Here is a 21,190-nt window from a genome sequence, read left to right on the forward strand (position 1 = left end):
CTGACCACAGAAATGGTTATACAGATACAGAAATAAAAAGAAATCAGAGCAATACTGGAAAGCTAGCAGGGATGCCATGAGTAGACCAGACCTTAAGAAGTTTCTAGAAGATAAAAAACAGATGGGACCAAAACCTCAAAACGTCATAAATGAAAGGGGATATTTCCACAGAAGTGATATTTCTTGTAAACCCAAAATAACCCAAAGACCAGAGGCAGTAGAAGCTGGGAAAGTGAGTGGAAGTTGGGCCACTATTGTATGAAATTTCTACATGTACACAAAGTTTATGTTTCTGCCCTTTCTACATTTCAGGTATTTTGTTTGTCTTGAAGTATTATTGCTAAAATTTTTTTTAAAGTGAGAAATGTCTAAAACATTTTGGAGCTACTTATACAGTGTAGCATAGATAACCTGACACACTATGACTTCACAGTAAGTACAGTTTAGGCAGGTGTAAACTAAACTGGACTGTGAAGAACAGTCAAGATGTTACCGTTAACATATCACATTGGTAATATGAAGAGAGTTAAAAAAAAAAACTAGTTTTTCCATCTTAGATTTTCTGATGAATTACATTAAAAACTTAATTCTATGTTTAGGAAAGGAATTATTGTAGGAAATCAAGAAATTCATTCTTATTCCTTATTAAGTTTATCTACTGGTAAAGTAGAATATATATGACTAATGGTGAGATAGATACTGGATAGCCTCTAGATTTTTCCATCTCTATTTAAACATAAAAGTCTGCATAACTCTCAGACTAACCTTGAGAAAATTTACAAATCTGTGATCTACTTTTTAAACCAACTATAGAGATTTATTTACAAACCTTTGTGAAGTCTGATGGACACCAGCACACAGACGTGACCTCTTGAGAGTGACCCTGGAGCACAGTAGGAGGATGCCAGGGTGTGGAGACCTAGCATATCATCAAAAAAGGAAAAAACAAGTCAGCAGAGCAATATTAGGTCTCCCACATAAAGCCTTTGAATCTCTCCATATTTGTGTCTTACAGAGCCTCAAGATTGTTACCAATAATCTCTAAATATGCCTAGTTATAGCTCAGAAAGAGTCCCAATGGGTAATAAAAGCATTTCTGTCACTGATCTGAAATAACAGAATGAAATTAGCAAAAATAAACAAATAATATGAATTTACATATCAGGACAGGTCTTATTTCAATTCAAGACTACTTAGCTATATATATTTTGTCAAAAATTCAAGAATGACATTGTTCTTCACCTCTTCGCTAATAAACTTTCTATAAGGATAGGTAGGGTTCAGCTGGCTAGGTAGTGTGAACTTCAACTGGAGTCTTTTTTTTTTTTTTTTTTACATACCCTAGATATTTTCAGATCTTCTCTAATCAGCTACTTCCGAGGAACATTACATTAACTAAACCCTGAGGCATCTCAGACATACTACTAGTTCTCCTTCAACAAGAGGACAGTCTTTCACGCAAAAGACTCACTAATTTTTACCAAAGTCCCTAAAGTTATATCCCTTCGTTCTGAAGCAATATAAATTATATACTTTTACATGGCACTTTGGTATCTTTTTTGGAAAAAAAAATCCTCTAAAATTGCATTTTGGCTAATTTGCTTAAAGAAATTGTGAGTTTTCAGTTAAGTACCGCTACATGTTAATGAATCAAGAAGGGTCATATTGTGCAGTACTACACACGTGACAGGATCAGATATTGCCCCTCACTGGATGCCACTAGTGATATCCATTTGACAGTTGACTCATTCATAAGAGTTGTCAATCCCTTTCAGAGGCCATGGGAATTAATCAGCACAATACGGGATATAAACTCACATAACTATTATTAGCACATGTTTGAAAAAAGAGGAATTATTCTCTTTTCATTTTCCTGAGGCTCTGAATCATTGCTCATCTGTTTGAAGAAAGTGGAGGCAATTCTGGAAAGAATATTTCTAAGAATGACTAAGAAAATAGATTCCTTCAATTGTAGTGAAGGGAGTCAACACGCTGATTCATAAGGTCATCCAACTCAATTATTACTACTCTCTTGGGTTAAGTGGCACATGTAATGACTCAAAGAGCAAAAGAAGAGAAAAAGTAGAGTCTAATTTGCCTTGCTGGATTAATTAGAGTTTAACAGAAAAAGCTTTTTTCTGAGTATTATCTAAAAGGATCTCACTTTCTGCCTCCTACAATGGCACAGAGAACAAGAACTCATTCTCTCACAAGGTAGCATATTTTAGGAAAAGACTTTCAAGATAGTCTCTAACTATTTCAGGAGTCACAGAAATTCTCCTCCCTCCTCCATTTGGGATGGCCCCAACCCATTAAGTTTCTCTTCACCCAAGGCCCAAGTAGGACTGGTAGCAGCAAATTAAAAGGGAGTGAAAATCCTGATGTCCTCTTGACTGATCCTCCCTGGTAGGAATACATTATTCTATTCCATTGGTTTACTCTGCTTGTGGCCTCTAGTTTGTCATTTCATGATACTGCCTCTTCTTCAATTTTCTAGGCATTACAAAATCTAAGGGAACCTAACCATGTACACAAAGAATTAAAATTAATTTCAAGAAAAACGAAACATCTGCCAATAGAATACATGCACATTTTTGCATTTATCTATAGGATCTAGGAGACAAAAACAAAAGACCCCTTGGAAAAACTTTTTGACAAACTGATAATAAGGTAGGAATAATAATGACAGGGATGCCTGGGTGGCTCAGAGGTTGAGTGTCTGCCCTCAGCTGAAGGGTGTGATCCTGGGATCCAGAATCGAGTCCCACATCGAGCCCCTTGCAGGAAGCCTGCTTCTACCTCTGCCTGTGTCTCTGCCTTTCTCTCTCTCTGTCTCTCGTGAATAAATAAATAAAATCTTAAAAAAAAAAAGGAATAATAATGACAATGAAAAGTATTTGTTAAGCCAGGCACTTTACATAGCATTAAAGTGGGGGAGGGGTTCCTTAAAAAGTTAAAATACAGAATTTATTACTATATGACTCAGGTAAAATTTTTTTTTAAAAGATCTATTCATACATTTCAGAGAGAGACTGAGACAGCACACATGCATGTGAGTGGGGGAAGGGGCAGAGGCAGAGACAGAATGAATTTCATGCAGACTCCCTGTCCAATGAGGAGCCCATTGTAGGGCTCAATTCCATGACCTAGAGATTATGACCTGAACCAAAAACAAGGGTTGGACACTCATCGACTGAGCCACCTAGGCACCCCAGGATGTAGCAATTCTATTAAGTATACATACAATAGAATTGAAAATATATGTTCAAACAAAAACTTGTACATGAATGTTCATAGTAGCCAAAAAGTGGAATAATTTACATGTCCACCAACTAATAAATGGATAAATAAAATGTGCTCTATCCATACAATGGATATCCAGCCATAAAAATGAAGTACTGACACGTGCAATGACACAACAAATCTGGAAAACATTATGTTCAGTGAAATAAACCAGACATAAAAGATCACATATTGTATGATTCTATTTATAGATATGTCCAGAATAGGCAAATCTATAGACAGAACATAGGTTAGTGGTTGCCAGGGGCTGAGGGCAGGGGAGAAGGAAGAATGACTCTTTAAGGATACAGTGTTTCTTTTTTGGAATAATGAAAATGTCTAGGAATGAGAGATAGTGGTGGTGGTTGCACAATATTGTGATCGTACTCAAAATCACTGACTGTGACTAAAATGATGAATTTTATACTATGTGAATTCTATCTCAATAAAAAAAAGTGGAGAGATGGGCATATTGTGGACTGAAATGAGAACTCCTGTCTGGCAAGTTTGTTTGAATAGTAGTTACAAGGGCTTTTACAGTTTAGGACTATCCTAGCATGGTATAGTGTATTTATTGACTAACTCAAAGAGGAATTTCCTCTAGCGAAACTCAGTGTGTTTTAAAATCCTTCATTCTTATTCAAGTAAGTTTTTATTTATTGTCACTTCATTATGATAAAACATTCCTATAATTGCAGGATTTCATTTTTTATAAACCTCCCTCTACTTTTAAGTAGTTAGAGGAAACTATTAAGTCCAGGAGACATTTATACCTATGCATTCTGGAGATGGTCAAAACACAGAAAACTATCCCCTCTTATAAATTCTGGTCGTTATACAGAGTTTAATTCAAGACATGAAGAATCCCCAAGTTAAAACTCCTAGAACTATGAAGGTTATCACTAGAAATAACTGGCTCTAAGTTACGCATCTGATAAAACACCTTGTATCCTTAAACATGCAAAAAAGATCAGCACCTTTCCTCAAAAAATCTCCTTATTCTGCCCTGTCAGAAACCAAATCTCATCTTTATTTCTGCCGTGAGATCATTTACACTTCCTAAAGTGTCAGGCTCAATGTTTCGCCAGTCAGCGGCAGAATGACTGTGCCAAATGAGTTTATTTATAACCACTTCAATACTATTCAGTGGCTACAACAGAAATGAACAAGGGAAGGGAGGGAGGTGGTGAGATGGGACAAAGGGTAAGAAATTAGAAAGAAAAAACTATATTAACTGTTTGTATTTTTAGGTGTTGGGCCTTAGTATCAGTCTATATTACATCTCCCCTTTTCTGAGCACTGGTAAAAATTAAAAGACCATTCTCTGAGGTCTTAAGATCTGAAATTCCTTTCTTTCACTCTGTTTTCTTGGGCCTGTGGGCTTTTTAACATAGGAAAAATCTTGGCACTTGAGAGAATTCTGACCTTTTGGAAACATAGCAGAGCTACAAGATAACCTAACAGTGTGATACTCAGCTTGCATGGAATGATTTTTAAACTACACCCCCACCCCTTTTTTTAAATCATGGAAAAGAGAAATTGAGCCACCTCACTAGGCAAATTCAATTTTAGGAGCAGTAAGCTTGCCAGGATCTCAAATATCAGAGCCTGCACACTGAGTTATGTGTGGACAGGCAGGAGAACATCATGTCTGAACCACATCATTCAGCACTGACATGTGACCCAGCCTAGGAATTTGGGTCACTCATGTATGTGATAGCCACTGACTGGATGTCTGAAAATGGGTTAGTAACAACCACCAAGTCTCTTTACTGAACATCTTTAGAGAGAGAAACCAGTGTTCGACCCTCATTCCCTGAAACAAAACAAAAGAAAAGGCTTTGTACTAGAGACAGCAAGAGAGGAATTTCAAGAACTGACAATAAAACTGTCCATATACACATGCAAACACATATAAGTATAACATACAATTATATGCATAATTATGTGTATATAATTTAAAAACTGATTTTAAATGATTTTTTAAAACGATCAGTACAAAAGTATTTCTTCCACAATCCTTTATTATGTTTTTAATGTATGTAATTTTTTTAAAAAAAGAATTTAAAAACTTAAAAAGATACAAACTTTGGTAGTAACAAAATCCTCCTGCTAAGTTGGGAGCTGCAGTAAAAAAAAGGAATGAAGATAAGACAGTGAGAGAAGGAGAAAAGGAAAACAACAAGTAAAATAAGAAGTATTAAGACCAAACTTGAAACTCAAAATTTAAAATATAAGAAGAAAGCATTAGTGTTAGTAACACATATTGTTAAAGTTTAAAACTCAAGTCATAAAATTTCATAGACAAGAAACTAGGTACAAACTCTTATGGATGTGAGTCTCAGGTATATATTTTATAAGCAAATTTTCAGTTGAAACAAGTGAATCTTGGATAAAACAACATCTCCACCATGTGACCACCTAGGATATAAATCACTAAAAACTCTTAAAGCAGAGTTGCATTTTTGCACTTCTAGGTATACAGAAAAATCATTTTTCGTATGTCCATTGGACCAGATGAAATTAAGCTGAAGAACTATGCTTCATACTTCACAGGTTCTATTCCATCATAAGCCAGTATTAAAGATGTGACTTCTCAGAGCTTGGCAGGACTAAGAATGATATAATTTCCTCCTGAGAAGGGATATGATAACATTGAACCTATGAATCTATCCGGTTTTAGACATCATGACTCTAAAACCCAAAATGTGAGGTGCCTCAGTGGCTTGGTTAGGCGTCCAACTCTTGATTTTGGTTCAAGTCATGATCTCAGGGTCATGGAATTGGACCCTGCATTGGGCTCTGAGATCAGCATGGTCTTCTTGCCCCTCTCCCTCTGTTCCTCCCCACTGCTCACTCTCTCTAAAATAAATTAATTTAAAAGAAAATCCAAAATGTGTGAACTCTGATCATTCAATTCACCAAAGTCAAGGACATTTATGATATTACACGGCAATCTAGAAGATAATTAATTTTTAGCCCTGGAAAATGATGCTATAATGTTCTTCTGTCTCTGAACTCCCAGATATTTCTATAATTAATCATAGAAAGAGCTATTTTTCAGTGGTCAGCAAGTGCTGCTTGTTGTGTAGTATTTCAGTTTTCTCTACTGAACCTCAAATGGACAAATTTAAGCTTCTTAGCTTATAGTAGTCACTTTAGGAATCACGTTTATTTAAAAAGAAAGAAAATAGACTTGTGAACAGGAATGGGAACTTGCAAGATAAAAAAATTTAAATAATGCTATTAAGTATATATAAAACTGATCAAGTGGCTACATCTATCCTAGTCACCTTAAGATTGGCCACTTGTAAGAAAATAAAGAATATAATTACCATACAAATATTTTTTAGTATTTTGTGCAAGGCTCTGTGGTTGATTTGGGCATAGGATCCTGGGAATTTAAATACTGTATTTTGAAAGAAGAGTTTGAAAACACAGAACAGAAAGGCAATCCAACATGTTTTTCCAGAAAGCAGAATAAAGTAGTTAAGGTTATCTCCAGTATTCTGAATTCTCAATTTCCTGATAATCTGTGAAACTGCTGGAGTACATGGATTATCAATTTCTGAAAAGCTCTGGCCATGAAAAGTGTGATATATTCTGACAATCAGAATGAGATCTGGCTATGTTAAGAAGCAAGAATTAACTTTTACTGAACATCTACTGCAGGAAAAGTAGTTAATAGTAGTTTACATTAAACTTACTCATCTAAGAAGAAAAATTTGTAAGAATACTTTAGCCTCCTATTTGTGAAGGAAGTCTGGCAACTTACCTTCCAGATGTAGGCAGCCTCATCACTTGAGCCACTGACTAAAAACTGGTCATCTGGACTAAGACTTGATTTAACATAAAAAGTAGAGTTTTGATGTCCATTGAAGATAGCCACTGCCAGAGGAAAAAAAATCCAATTATTTGGTTCTTGTTATTACTCATGTTCAAATAAATGTAGACAGTACACATGTTCTAACAAGTTTTATTAGTGTAGTAACTATTGAATATTGGAACATTGTCAAGTTATATTCACTAAATTAAAGAGAACTGGCAGAAAAGTAAAGAAGTCTCAGAAAGAGGTTTTATATTAGACCCAATCTCATGATCTAAGGCCAAATACTTGATATGGAGCTAGCTATAAAAGAGAAAGTAATGGAGAATATCCTTAAGGAGAAGAATGCAACTAGTGTCCCCTCTTTTAGTAAAATGCCTTTATCTGAGCCTCCTTCCTCACTCTAGGGTAGGGTTTTCTCCTTTGTATAATACATTGGTCCCTCTTCCTCATAAACTTCAAATCTTGAAGGTGAATTTCATTTTATTCTTTCCCCACCAGACCTCACAGTGCTTTGAACACAGTAGATCTTCAAACAACACTTATTGCATGAATAGGTAATAATCAGTGGAAAGAGTTAAGATTTATGGATAGCTAATTTGGAATGTGGGAATCTTTTTTTTTTAATTTTTATTTATTTATGATAGTCACACAGAGAAAGAGAGAGAGGCAGAGACACAGGCAGAGGGAGAAGCAGGCTCCATGCACCGGGAGCCCGACGTGGGACTCGATCCCGGGTCTCCAGGATCGCGCCCTGGGCCAAAGGCAGGCGCCAAACCGCTGCGTCACCCAGGGATCCCTTAATCTAACACTTTGAATAGGCTGAGAAGTAGGTAGTGGGGTAAATTCTATGTTTGTATGTAAGATACTTCAACTAGGTTAGGCTTAGCCTTCAGACTTAGACTTCTTACTATCTGTGATAAAAGGGCAAGTAACTCAATCTATCACAATGTGCTCGATGGGTTCTTCTAACCTAAGATGACCAAAATTTGAGGCCTCTGGTATCAGAACACAATAGAAAATACAAAAAAAACCCCTCAGTTATTGGAAAATTTAAGGATATATTTAAGCAGGAAACAATATTCACTCCAATCTTCTAACAGAAAGGAAGGAGCTTAATGGCTTTCCTTCAGTGTTACAGAAAAATTCCTTCTGCCAAAACAAAACTGGAAAAAGACTTTGTATTTTTAGCTTTTTAAGAAAAAATCTACATATCAAATATAGGTTTTTAAAGCACCTACACTTCGACAGTGGATGTTAAACAGAATATGAATCAATTCAGATACACATTTTCTTTTTATCTACTATGATAGATAAATCCCCACAAAATAAACAGACTCCTTTACTCCTGAATACAACTCTCTAAAGGTATAGTTGTTTATCTTTCTTAACCCTAACTATGAATGGAAAACTACAGACCAAATCTTCCACTAGACCTGTGAGTATTTATTGCCCTCTGCTGGTCTAATCACATATACTGCCAATGCTTCAAACCATTCAAAAAATCCTAAAACCTTACAGGCTTTGATTAGCTCAGCTTAATCTTTCTTAATTTGGGCTTGGGCGGCCCAGGTGGCTCAGCGGTTTAGTGCCACCTTCAGCCCAGGACGTGATTCTGGAGCCCTGGGATCGAGTCCCATGTCAGGCTCCTTGCATGAAGCATGCTTCTCCCTCTGCCTGTGTCTCTGCCTCTCTCTCTCTGTCTCTCTCATGAATAAATAAATTTTTAAAAAATCTTTTAAAAAAATAATAATTTGGGCTCTGAAAATGCTTCAGTGAAGTGCTTCAGAGTCATCCGTGTGAACATCACTTAGTATAATAAAACACTGTGAATTAAAAGTATGGGAGATGAAGTATTAAGCTCAGGAGGTAAGCAATTACCTCTTGTCCTACACGTCTGTCACTCAATCTCTAAGGAACATATAGCTACCTACCTATCTAATTATCTATCAGAGCCAATAAAATAATTTTAGGAGAACAGGAAAAAAGTTAATAAATTATTAGTAAGTTGCCTTGAGCATATTTGACTAAACTCAAGGACCCCTTTAGGGTCACACTACAAAAAATGACATAGAAAGAGCTCTTGTACATTTGATAATACAATTAGGATTATGCTTTTATTTTTTGGAGAAAGATTTTGAAAAGTCTATTTTATAGGACTATCTAAATTAGACGCTGTCCAAGTTCTGATTCCATTCAGGAAAACAGCGAAAGTTATAAACTGCTTCCCTTTTCCAAATACTCTTGCTCTTTTATTTTTTTAAATTTACCTTTTTATTTTTTAAAGATTTTATCTATTCATGAGAGGCAGAGAGAGAGAGAGAGAGAGAGAGAGAGAGAGAGGTAGAGGCACAGGAAGAGGGAGAAGCAGGCTCCATGCTGGGAACCTGATGTGGGACTCGATCCCGGGTCTCCAAGATCACGCCCTGGGCTGAAGGCGGCACTAAACTGCTGAGCCACCCGGGCTGCCCTATTCTTGCTCTTTTAAAGACAACACCAGATCTAATCCAGGGCATTGGAAATACCAACTACAAAGCTGTCACAGAACTCAAACTCCTAATATTGGCTTGGGGCAGTCTTTGGAACCTTCTGTAAGGGGATCCCTGGGTGGTTCGGTGGTTTGGCGCCTGCCTTTGGCCCAGGGCGTGATCCTGGATTCCCGGGATCGAGTCCCACGTCAGGCTCCCTGCATGGAGCCTGCTTCTCCCTCTGCCTGTGTCTCTGCCCCTCTCTCTGTATCTCTCATGAATAAATAAATAAAATCTTAAAAAAAAAAAAAAAGCCTAGCTAAGTTCTGTACTATTTTAAGATTTCTTATTTAACAGTAAATCCTACTTCAGTGGGAGCTAGGTAGCTTTAGGGATTGGTTATAGAACAGAGTTATACCTGAGTAAGAACCAGGTACTAATATGTAGCTTACCTCAACAGTTGATAAGGTTCTCAAAATTATGTAACCAAAATAGCCTTCTTAGAGTATGTCTGAGAAACTTTCATTTCTTTTTTTTTTAAGTGCCATGTATCAACTTTAAACACCAGATTTCAATTTTAATTTTCTTGAAGGGAAAAAAAAAAGGTAAGGTTGGGGAAAACTAGAGATAAAATAGACACTGCCCGACATTAAGAAGGCTGATAAAAGGTAGATAAAAAACTATTTTTTGGGTTTAAAATATTCAGCTCCTTAATTGTAATAAGCAACCTCCAAACAAGATAAAAGCTGAGAACAGCCTTTTGAATCTTACAAAAATTGAGATAATTCTAAATATAGTCAAACGGACATAATTTCAGAAAAGACTCACTGTTAAAATTAAGTCACCATATTCAGCAAAATTTTGTTTGCTTGAGAAATTATCACAAAGAAAATACATCTATGAAAACATCATTGAAACTAATCAAAGACCCCAAAGTCCTCCTATGTTTTAATAAATCTGGTTTAGAAAAAAGATCAACATTAAGTTATCATTAACAAAAACCTCTGTATTAGTTTCTGGGTAAGAGATTTATTTTTATTTTTCCAGGTAGAGATTTTAATTTTAAATGGCTAAGATCTTACCTGGAGAAGTCTTTAATCCAGTCATATTGAACATGTAGATATTGTCATCTGTGCAGTTAGCAAATAAAGTAGAGCCAGTGGAATCCAAAATCAGACTTGAATATCCTAGAAAAAGAAAACTCTAGTTAGCATGTCCTGATGACAGCAAGTAGAACTGAGGTAACAACGTTGAGGTAAAAAGATCATTCCACAAGATTATCAGAATTCTTCTTCCCCCAAATATATACAAACCAAAAATATCCTTCTGAGTTTTCATCTTTTGAATTTCAAAAAGATACAGCCATATGTTAATCTCAAGTCTATGTTGCTGAAAACTACCTTGGTATTTATTTTTATAATTGTAACAAAAACTCACTTCTCCAAAAAAGTCCTACAGGGTATAAAAGGCTTACCTAGTTTTCGAGTACTGCTACCTGGGTACAGGAAAGACTTGGATGCTATGGGTTCCTGTCGATAAGCAGTATAATTCTTACGTAAATCCCATATCTTGATTACCCTAAAAACCAAGGTAAAGAAAATTATTTTGTAATCCCCCCAAATCCAATCAGTTTCAACTACATTGAATATGAGATGACTTTTAATCTAACTCTTCTGGCACATCAACCAGGTAAAATGAGGATATCTCATTGAGAAACAGATTAAACTATCTCATACTGTTGTTTCCAACGTCAGGCTAACAACTCAGGCAGAACGTCAGGCTAACAACTCAGGCAGAACGGAAACAGATGTAGTCTGACCCAGCGATGGGTTACCTTGAGTTTACTTCAAGGGAGCGGAAAAGGAAGATGAAGGTTGGGTTTTGATGATCATTGTTTCATTGTTTCAGAAAAAAAAAAAAAAAAAAAGCAAAACAAATACTTCCTAAACCTTTAACACTCTGCATGTAACCTCTAACATTGTAAGTAACAAGCTGTTCCTATGGTTTTATCTCTACATAGAATTCCTTAAGTAATCCAGTCTAAACAACTTTTCCGTGAAATAAAGAAATAAAGTATTTTTTTTAGTTCATCTATTGGTATAATTGTCTTTTTTTTTTTAATTTAAAGATTTATTTTTAGAGAAAGAGCAAGTGAGTAAGAGCAGGATCAGGGGTATAGAGGGAAAGAGAGAATTCCCAGCAGACTCCCTGCTGAGCATGGAGCCCTAACTCAGGGCTCCATCTCACAACCCTGAGGTCATGACCTGAGCCAAAGCCAAGAATCAGTCACCTAACTGAATGAGCCACCCAGGGACCCCTTCACCATCTAATTTATAGGCTACACAAAAACACAAGCTTGGTATAAAAGTGCAGTATCCTTGAAAACAAACAGAACAAGCTTTCTTAGCCATTCATAAGCATAATTAATAACCAGCAGATAATCCTCCATTTGTGTCTGAAAATTTGGTCCACAGGAGTTTTGGTGTCCAGAAGACACAATGGAAATCCTAGTTCATTAAGCCATCATCTTTTAAAATTAGTTTCAAAGGGAGGGATGTCTTGAGGGATATGACAAACAAATAAGAGGGCAAAGAAGGGGGCTTAAAAACACTCAAAGAATTTTTATGGTACAAAACAAACAATCAAGAAGTATCACAAACTTATTTGGAAGCCAAACATTCAGACCAATCACAGATAGCAGGTATGTAAAAGTCATTAGGACTTATCATTATAGTTAGATTATACTCCAATATGCCCATGATAGAGAATCAGATTCCTTCTTTTAGGGGTATTACTAAACCTGAGAAGATAAAAAATCCAAAAAAACAGAAATTTATTCCTTAAAATGAGACTCACTGCCTAAAGTATACTGCATGGACAAGACAGCTATCCATCTAGCTTCTCTACAGCAGCAGCAGCAGCAGTCAACACTGCTCCTATGTGCTATATAATGTGTGAAGTGTGACACATGGATTACCTCATTTAATTATTTGAACAAGAGTCCTAACTAGAAAAAAAAAAAAAAAGAGTCCTAACTAGATATTTTTCAGTGTGATCTGTAGTTCCTCATCTCAGCTGGGTATTCACTATGTTGAAGTTAAAATAGCATACACATTCGATTAAAATGGGACTAGGTGACTTCCCTCTCACAGTTTATGAAAGAGATCTCATCAAAAGAACCAAGAAATAAAGGCTCTTACCCATCCACAGCTCCTGCTGAGATTAATGTATTCTCATCTTGAAAGAGGACCACAGTAACACTCTGCTGGAAATCCTAACAGGACAAGGCAGAAAAAGACAGAAGAAAGTCCTATTTTAGGTATCATAATCTTCACCATCAAGATACCAATATGCTAAAATGATGGCTTCCCCCAACTCAAATTCTGAGTTAGACTAAATCTTCCCTCTCCAATAATCCTGAATCAGATATTTATACTAACCAAGAAATAATTTCAGCATGAAAATGACCTAAATACCATTAACTAGAGTAGTGTTGACTTTTGACTTGTACCCAAGAAAAAAACAGGTAAATAAAAGATTTGTCTAAATCTACGGGTTCTACTTAAAAATCGGTCCTACTAATAAGCTATGTATCTGCAGGAAACTCATTGAACTTTCTTGTGCCTATTTTATCTATAAAATGTCACCATCTACTTAAACTGTCATATAGGAGGATCTAAAGAATTATGCATGAAAGGTGATTACAGCTCTCTTCCTCGGCGCCGCCTGCGGAGGTGGCAGCCATCGATTGCTGGGCATGATGGTTGCCCTCAGACCTCTAGTGAAGCCCAAGATCGTTAAAAAGAGGACCAAGAAGTTCATCCGGCACCAGTCAGACCAATATGTCAATATGTCAAAATTAAGCGCAACTGGTGGAAACCCAGAGGCATTGACAATGGGGTACGCAGAAGATTCAAGGGCCAGATCTTGATGCCCAACACTGGTTATGGGAGCAATAAGAAAACAAAGAACATGCTGTCTAGTGGCTTCAGGAAGTTCCTAATCCACAATGTCAAGGAGCTGGAAGTGCTGCTGATGTGCAACAAATCTTATTGTGCAGAGATTGCTCACAATGTATCCTCTAAGAACTGCAAAGCCATTGTGGAAAGAGCAGCCTAGCTGGCCATCAGAGACACAATCCCAATGCCAGGCTGTGTAGCAAAGAAAATGAATAGACAGCTTATGTGCGTGTCATATTTGTGTTAATAAAACCATAAAACTACCAAGAAAAAAAAAAAAAGGTGATTACATGCTCTGAAAAATTTAAAGGAGTTCAATGGAATTTCACCCCTAATTGCTGTTAACAAGTTTTCTTGGCTCAGAATTAGATTGTCTGAAATGATATTCATTTTAATTCCATCTGGCTTCTAAAAACCACATTAACCCTGTCAATTTCCTTTCTTTCTTTCTTTCTTTCTTTCTTTCTTTCTTTCTTTCTTTCTTTCTTTCTTAACCCTGTCAATTTCTACTCATGCCTGTGTCCTATTCTTGGTATGCAATTTTAAGTCCTAATGTTTTAGTAAACACACTTCTCCAACATATTAATTTGGGTCCTACAAACTAGGAATATTAGAAAAATAAACACACTAAAATAAGAGTCCTGGTGATTTTTTTTTTTTAAAGAAAAAAGATATATTACAGGCAATGTTTAAACTTTGACTACAAGATGCTAGAGATACTATATTCTACCTAAATGTTTCAATATAAACATTTTGCTAAGTGTTTAAAAAAATATTAAAAACTCATATATTTCTTATAGTTTGTGTCTGAGAATTTGTGTCTGAAAAAGGGGATCAATATACTTAAAACATTTTGCCAAATGTTTTAAAAAGTATTAAAAACATAGTTCTTAAGGTTTGTGTCTGAAAAATGGGGATCACCTCCCCCTATAGAAAACTGTAACATGATACTTAATATGCTTCTTCAAACTATCCCCCCTTTACTAATGAATTACATTATACTGCAGATAGCATGTGCATGGAGCTCTCTAGGGATGAGGCTCAGGAAGACAAATTTTTAATATGCTTCTAGGTGATGGTGTTGCACACTAGAGTTTGAGAACTACTATCGTAGTAGTAAGTAATAAACCACAGATACCAAGAGGAAATGATGATTCTCATTTATGTAATCTAAAGCTCCTACTTTATGCCCAAGAAGTTCCTTAAAATAAGATTCTATCCTGCTATTAAGATCTGTACACATTACACAGCTATAAAACCTTACCACAGATGGAGCAAGTCCTTTTGAATTCTGTTTCTTCTTAGGTTTTGATGGGGTTTGCTTGTCTAAGGTATTGTGAGCTCCACTGATTTGATTCACTTGCCTATAAAATCCATCTGAAAGATATTCCAAGCAAACTGATTTAGGTTTCACAACTTTATTCTCATGCTGATTGTAACATTTACACGTAAGATCTCAAAATTAATTATATTCTTAAATAGTGAAATTAGAAGCTAGCAGAGCTCTTGCATTACATTTCTTTTGGTGACATTACGATGTATAGAAGAGAAATAAGCATATGGATAATTATAGCAGCTTTATTCCAAAACTTAGGTAATTGACAGGTCCTTCAGTAGATGAATGTATGAATAAACTGGTAAATCCAGATAATGGCACGCTATTCAGTGGTAAAAAGAAATGAGCTATCAAGCCATGGAAAGACATGGAGGAACCTTAAATATATATTAAGTGAGAGAAGCCAATCTCAAAAGACTACATACTGTATGATTTCAACTATATGACATTCTGACAAAGGTAAAACTGGGAACAGTAAAAATAAAATTAAATTAAATTTAGTGGTTGCCAGGGGCTGGGGAGAGGGCAGGATGAACCAAAGCACAGGGAATTTTCAGAGTTGTGAAATTATTCTGTATGATACTATAACAGTAGATATATGTCATTACACATTTGTCAAAACCAATAGAATGTGCAATACCAAGAGTTAGCCCTAATGTAAAGTACAGAGACATACTGGGTGCTAATGATGTATCAGTGCAGGTCTATCAATTTTAACAAATGTCCAGCTCTGCCATGGGATGCTGATAGTGGGGAAAGGCTGTGAGGATCGGAAGTATATCAGTACTCAGAGAACTATCTATAGTTTCTGCTCAATTTTCCCATGCATCTAAAACTGCTCTGAAAAATAGCTTATTAAAAATAAGTTATTTTTTAAAAAAGGAAGGAAGTAGTGAGATGATCACTGGATTCTGCTTAATGGCATCATGGGGGAAATGTGAACATAATTATGTTTAATCCAATTCTTTAAAGTCCAATAACTTTTAAATTAGAAGACTGAGCTCATGTATTAATAATTGCAATTCCATCAATAATTTAGGTAAGTGGCATAGTTCAGAAGACAATATGAGGTAAATACAGAAGATAATACTTGCAACAATCACAACAATCTTGAAAACTGAACAGTGAGCCGAAATGGGGGATTTGTGAACAAGTGCCCCCTAGTGGTAACCAGATGAAATCACTAACTCAAAATAAGTATGGGGTGATCCCACACTTAACAAAATTAAAATGAAACTAGTCTACCTTTTTTGTTGCACCTGGTGTCCCAGACCATAATGTTGCCATCTCTTCCACCTGTACAGAAGACAGCTATGGGAAAACAGTTTGTCAAGAAGTTAACAAAACCAGTCCAATAATGCATGCATTTCATTTTGTTTCCTAGAGTATCTATTATATGGTAGGTACTGTAATTGTCATAGGCGATTAATAATGAAAAACTATATGGCTCAACAACAAATAAGAGAAAACAAGGCTGTGAAAGGAAAGGATTATAAAGAACTCAAAATGCTTATATTGAACAAAAACCTTACAGAATAATTCCTATGGTGTACATATTCTTAAAACCACATAAAATTACTATATATGTACACCTATGGAAAGAATAATGAAAAACAAAGAACAACCAAAATATACTGAGAGTTTACTAAGTGCTACACACTATCCCATGTGCTTTATATACATTACCTCCATCCTTTTTATCAATCCTATTAGGTGAGTCTTATTATCCCCATTTTAGAGATAAAAATACTAAGGCATACAGAGGATAAATAACCTACAAAGGTATTCCTAAGAGAATAAATCCAGAGCTCACTCTCCAAACCTCCAAGCTGCACTGTCTCAGTATAAACATATGGACCAGACCTATACAAAATGGTGAAAGAGGTTGCCTCTAGGGATGGAAAGAGGGCAATGGGATTAGAGATGGGAACATAGGGGAAATTCAATTTATCTGTTTTATTCTTTAAAACAAAACCAAAAAAAACTGTGCTTCCTGTGTGGAAGAATGAGCACTTATCAAACCAATCCACCTATATTAGCTGTAAACTCTGGATAAAATATTAAAAAAACAACTACCTGATGGCTCTTTAGGAACTGACCAAAACATGCAATTTTTGAAAGGAAGTCAACAACTGAAGCAAATGCTCGGCCTGGACTAAGTTACTGGTTTTTGTAGTTTTACCTTGAAGGCAGCCACAGTTGCAGCCATCAGTACCAAGCAGCTAAGATGCCAATACAGAATGGGCCATCTTTCAAGCCAAAGGAATGAAGTAAAGCAGACTGAGGCAACAAGAGATGCCAGAGCCAGAGTGAGAGGGGAGCCCTGGAGAGAGTCAGAGAAAGGCTACCTCTAACTCTGTGTTTTGTTTTGTTTTTTCTAACTCTATGTTTAAGCTTAGCACAAGTCTCTGGTTGACCCCTGAACCATACATGCAAGGGAAAACCAAAAGAGGCTTGTAACTAAGGCTTAAATTAAGGAACTGAATTGAGATCTGACCCTCCTGTAGGTCTGACTGCAATTTGACTCTGAGTTAATTGCCTGTTAAAACAAAAACATTAATAAATGAAAGTGTGGGGAGATAAAAATTACTTTGTCCAAGAGTTTAGAGGCAGAAACCAGAATAAAACACAAAGGTTCTATGAATGACTATAAAAGTGTGTTCTGTACACAGGCATCTGTCTGATGGATCTAAAATCTAATCTGTGTTTACCAACCAAACTATGTGGCCATGGGGACAGTGTTCAACCAGGTAATTCATGCTAGAGTACCTACAGACTACTGGGAGCCATGATAGAAGCTACCAGCCTCAATTTCTTTTTTTTAAAGATTTTATTATTTATTTATGAAGACACACACACAGAGGCAGAGAATGGCAGAGGGAGAAACAGGCATCCCTCAGGGAGCCTGATCGCGGACCCTGGGATCATGCCCTGAACCAAAGGCAGACACTCAACCACTGAGCCACCCAGACGTCCCACCAGCCCCAATTTCTAATTCAATGCTTTTTCTATTAGACCAAATTGGCATAGACTTACTGTATAGAATTTAAAAATTAAGCAAATGGACCAAAAGATACAGTTTCTCTTTTCTGTTATCCTTGAAATAAATTTACCTTTAGTAAAGTTAGTTGTTATGATCTTAAATTATTTTTATAGACTCAGAGTAAACTGGCACAGTAGTAAACTAGAACGCAAGCATACCTAACTTTATACAGTAGATGTGTTAATGAAAACTCACTCCATATATTCTTTTTCAAGGTTCCGCTCTCAAAAGCCACCAATTAAAATTAACCTTTTTAAAGTCCAAATGAGCTCAACAACTCAGTTTAATACTCCTGTAAGTATTCACATGAATAAATGAAAATGTTTCTAAAATATAAAAAATAGGATATTCCTTAATGATAAAGAAGAGTGTAATGTCTGCCTTTATTATTAAAGTCAGATTAATTCAGCCACTTCAGATGAATGTTTGGTCTATTTGTTAAAAAAAAAAAATCCTTCAGTGAGAAACTAATAGAGGAAGGAGAAAAGAAATGAACAGAAATGAAGAGCTAATTCAGACACTCCTAAGTTTTTCCTTCGCTGCTGTAGTGCTGTTCTGTATTATATCATTAAGTCTTCCTCCTCCATCATAATAGCAAAATAAATATAAAAAGACCAATGATGAGTAAATAATATGAAAACATACTAGGGAATTGGACCATTTAAGTTAAATGGGAGATGCCCTTTGGCTCAGGGCATGATCCTGGAGTCCCAGATCGAGTTCCACACCGGGATCCCCACAGAGAGCCTGCTTCTCCCTCTGTGTCTCTCTGCCTCTCTCCCTCTGTGTCTCTGATGAATAAATAAATAAAATCTTAAAAAACAGAGTAATTAAATGGCAAGTTTTTAGGTAGAGAATCATGCCGATTTTATTAGGTTTCTATTCCAGCCTCACACCCCACTTAAATAAAATGTTACAAGCAGAGTTAAAGTAACTAATTAACAAATAGAGTTAATCAGTGTCTAGTACAGGGTTTTGACTTTAAAGGACACTCAAAGCTGAACAGAGCACTGTGGCTGTTTATAAATGTTTACCTTACCTGCAAGATTATAGAAAAAAATTATCTGAAGATTTCTAACTTACAGGGACAGGCTAGAAACAATGTCCATAAGAATGGGACTAAAAGTCAACTTAATTTCATGGAGGATTTCAGTCATGAGACTCCAATCTTTTTTTTTTTTTTTAATTTTTATTTATTTATTATAGTCACACACACAGAGAGAGAGAGAGGCAGAGACACAGGCAGAGGGAGAAGCAGGCTCCATGCACCGAGAGCCCGACGTGGGATTCGATCCCGGGTCTCCAGGATCGCGCCCTAGGCCAAAGGCAGGCGCCAAACCGCTGCGCCACCCAGGGATCCCCAAGACTCCAATCTTAATGTAGGTAAAGTAGCAACTCTGACAGGAGAAAGGACGGAAGCAATCATAGTTCTTATTAACTCACCATAAAGGAGGTTAAGGACATGAAAGAGGACAAAGACTTACCTTTCTCAAACTTAGAAAAGGCAACTGACTTAAGGCTGCACTGATGACCTTTGCATGTTCCAATCAGCTCACCAGCTTTTACATCCCAAAATTTGGCTGTTTGGTCACCTGCTGCTGTAACCTTTCAAGAAATAAGGTATCACAATTTAATAAAGCAATGCTCTACCAGTGTTTACCCAGATTTCAATAAAATGAAAGTCACTTACAAGTTTAAGTTCACCAGGAACCCAGGCCAGGTCAAAGACAGCATTCCAGTGAGCCATCCATTCTAGACAAAGAAAATGGTGAATGTGAAATGTCTAAACTATGTTCAGGGGTAGCCATATCAATAGCAGTTTGAATTTCTTAAAAGCTGGAGTGAAAAAATAAGTCATTAGCACCTTATAATCCATGGGTCAAAGAGAACTTATGTACTCAGAAAACTTACATATTTACTTTACTACTACAGAGAACTACCATTCAATATCAAATTCGATAGCAATATATTCTCTAAAATGGAATCTTTCTGAAACATTCTCCAGCTCAAAAATTTTCATCATGCTCTCTGAATGGAATCTAAAGTAGTTTGACATTTAAGGTTCTGCATGCTTTGGCCTTTATCTCTGTTGCAAGGTTTATCTCTATCTCCATATATCTTATTCCAACCAAACTGGATTATTCTCTTTCCCTAATTATAGCCTATGGTTTCTTATCTCTAGGCCTTTGCTAATGTTTTCCCCTCTGCCTGGCATGTCCTATTCCACCTCCATTGGTTTAAATACCACAATCCAACTCAAATGTTCCACGCTTCATAAAAAACTTTCCTTGCCATCTTTGCCACATGAGAGCTTTCCTTTTGATATCTGTGGTATTTTCTTTATATATCTACATTATTTACAGTCCATTTTATTTATTTCCACACTTGACTTTACTAGCTCCAAATTATTAGCTTCTTAAGGTCAGTAGAACTTTGCCTTATCTATGGGAGATGTTTGGTCAATATGAGTATTTTAAAATAATGTTTCCTCCAACCACAATAAGCGCAAAAGATTTCCATTTAAGAATATTTTGTTTATTTGAGAATGCACATGCGTGAATGAGTGGGGAGACGAGCAGAGGGAGAGGCAGAAGCAGACTCCCCACTGAGCAGGGAGCCCAATGTGGGGATATGGGGCTTGATCCCAGGACCCTGAGATCATGACCAGAGCCAAAGGCGGACACTTACCTAACTGAGCCACCCAGGTACCCCAAAAGGTTAAACTTTTTAAAAGAACTGTTTTTAATCCTAAAATGTGGTGGTGTTTTTTTTTTCAACTTTCAGTAAAGGTATTGCTATAGTTAATATTATTGACAGAGAGGTCACCTACCATTTTCTTTTAGCCTGGTCCCTAGACAGACTTAATCAGAAGCGAATATAATTGGGAATACATTCAAGTAACAATTTACTTAAGACTTTATGAATTTAAAATCATGTTAAAACAAAAATTTTAGGCCTAGACTTACCTTTGACACACTTCTTTCTATAGGCTTGTGATTCTGTATTATACAGTCTAACGAAGCCTTCTTCATTGGCAACTGCTAGTATATGCTCCATATTGGGAGCTAAATAAGAAAGAATAAAATACATAAAGAGTAACAGAAAAATTTTAAAGCGGATTATAAAGCTATAACAATACAATACAGATTAACTGAAAGCTACAAGTTAAATACAAAGAATCTGAAAAGAGGGAAGATGATTCTACCCAAATAACATTGAGATGGGAGAGGCAATTTGAATTAAAGATTGCTTAATATTTGCCATAATATCTAATTC

At 36.2% G+C, this 21,190-nt stretch overlaps 1 protein-coding gene and 1 pseudogene across 2 annotated transcripts in view; one reads left to right on the top strand and one right to left on the bottom strand.

The window, feature by feature from the left end:
* DTL (denticleless E3 ubiquitin protein ligase homolog) overlaps window positions 1-21,190 on the bottom strand; it is a 41,259-nt gene that overhangs the window by 13,730 nt on the left and 6,339 nt on the right. For both annotated transcript variants that reach the window (XM_055319278.1, XM_055319279.1), the window contains exons 3-12: window positions 20,881-20,979; window positions 19,605-19,666; window positions 19,399-19,519; window positions 16,117-16,182; window positions 14,800-14,912; window positions 12,777-12,850; window positions 11,051-11,154; window positions 10,659-10,763; window positions 7,058-7,170; window positions 830-919 (exon numbers count right to left, since the gene is read on the bottom strand). In XM_055319278.1, coding sequence (XP_055175253.1) covers window positions 830-919; window positions 7,058-7,170; window positions 10,659-10,763; window positions 11,051-11,154; window positions 12,777-12,850; window positions 14,800-14,912; window positions 16,117-16,182; window positions 19,399-19,519; window positions 19,605-19,666; window positions 20,881-20,979 — 947 coding nt within the window. The remainder of the gene's footprint in view (window positions 1-829; window positions 920-7,057; window positions 7,171-10,658; window positions 10,764-11,050; window positions 11,155-12,776; window positions 12,851-14,799; window positions 14,913-16,116; window positions 16,183-19,398; window positions 19,520-19,604; window positions 19,667-20,880; window positions 20,980-21,190) is intronic.
* Window positions 13,337-13,751, top strand: LOC129505923 (60S ribosomal protein L32-like; annotated as a pseudogene).

The sequence above is a fragment of the Nyctereutes procyonoides genome, unplaced genomic scaffold, assembly GCF_905146905.1.
Source record: "Nyctereutes procyonoides isolate TBG_1078 unplaced genomic scaffold, NYPRO_anot_genome, whole genome shotgun sequence".
Classification (NCBI taxonomy): Eukaryota; Metazoa; Chordata; class Mammalia; order Carnivora; family Canidae; genus Nyctereutes; species Nyctereutes procyonoides.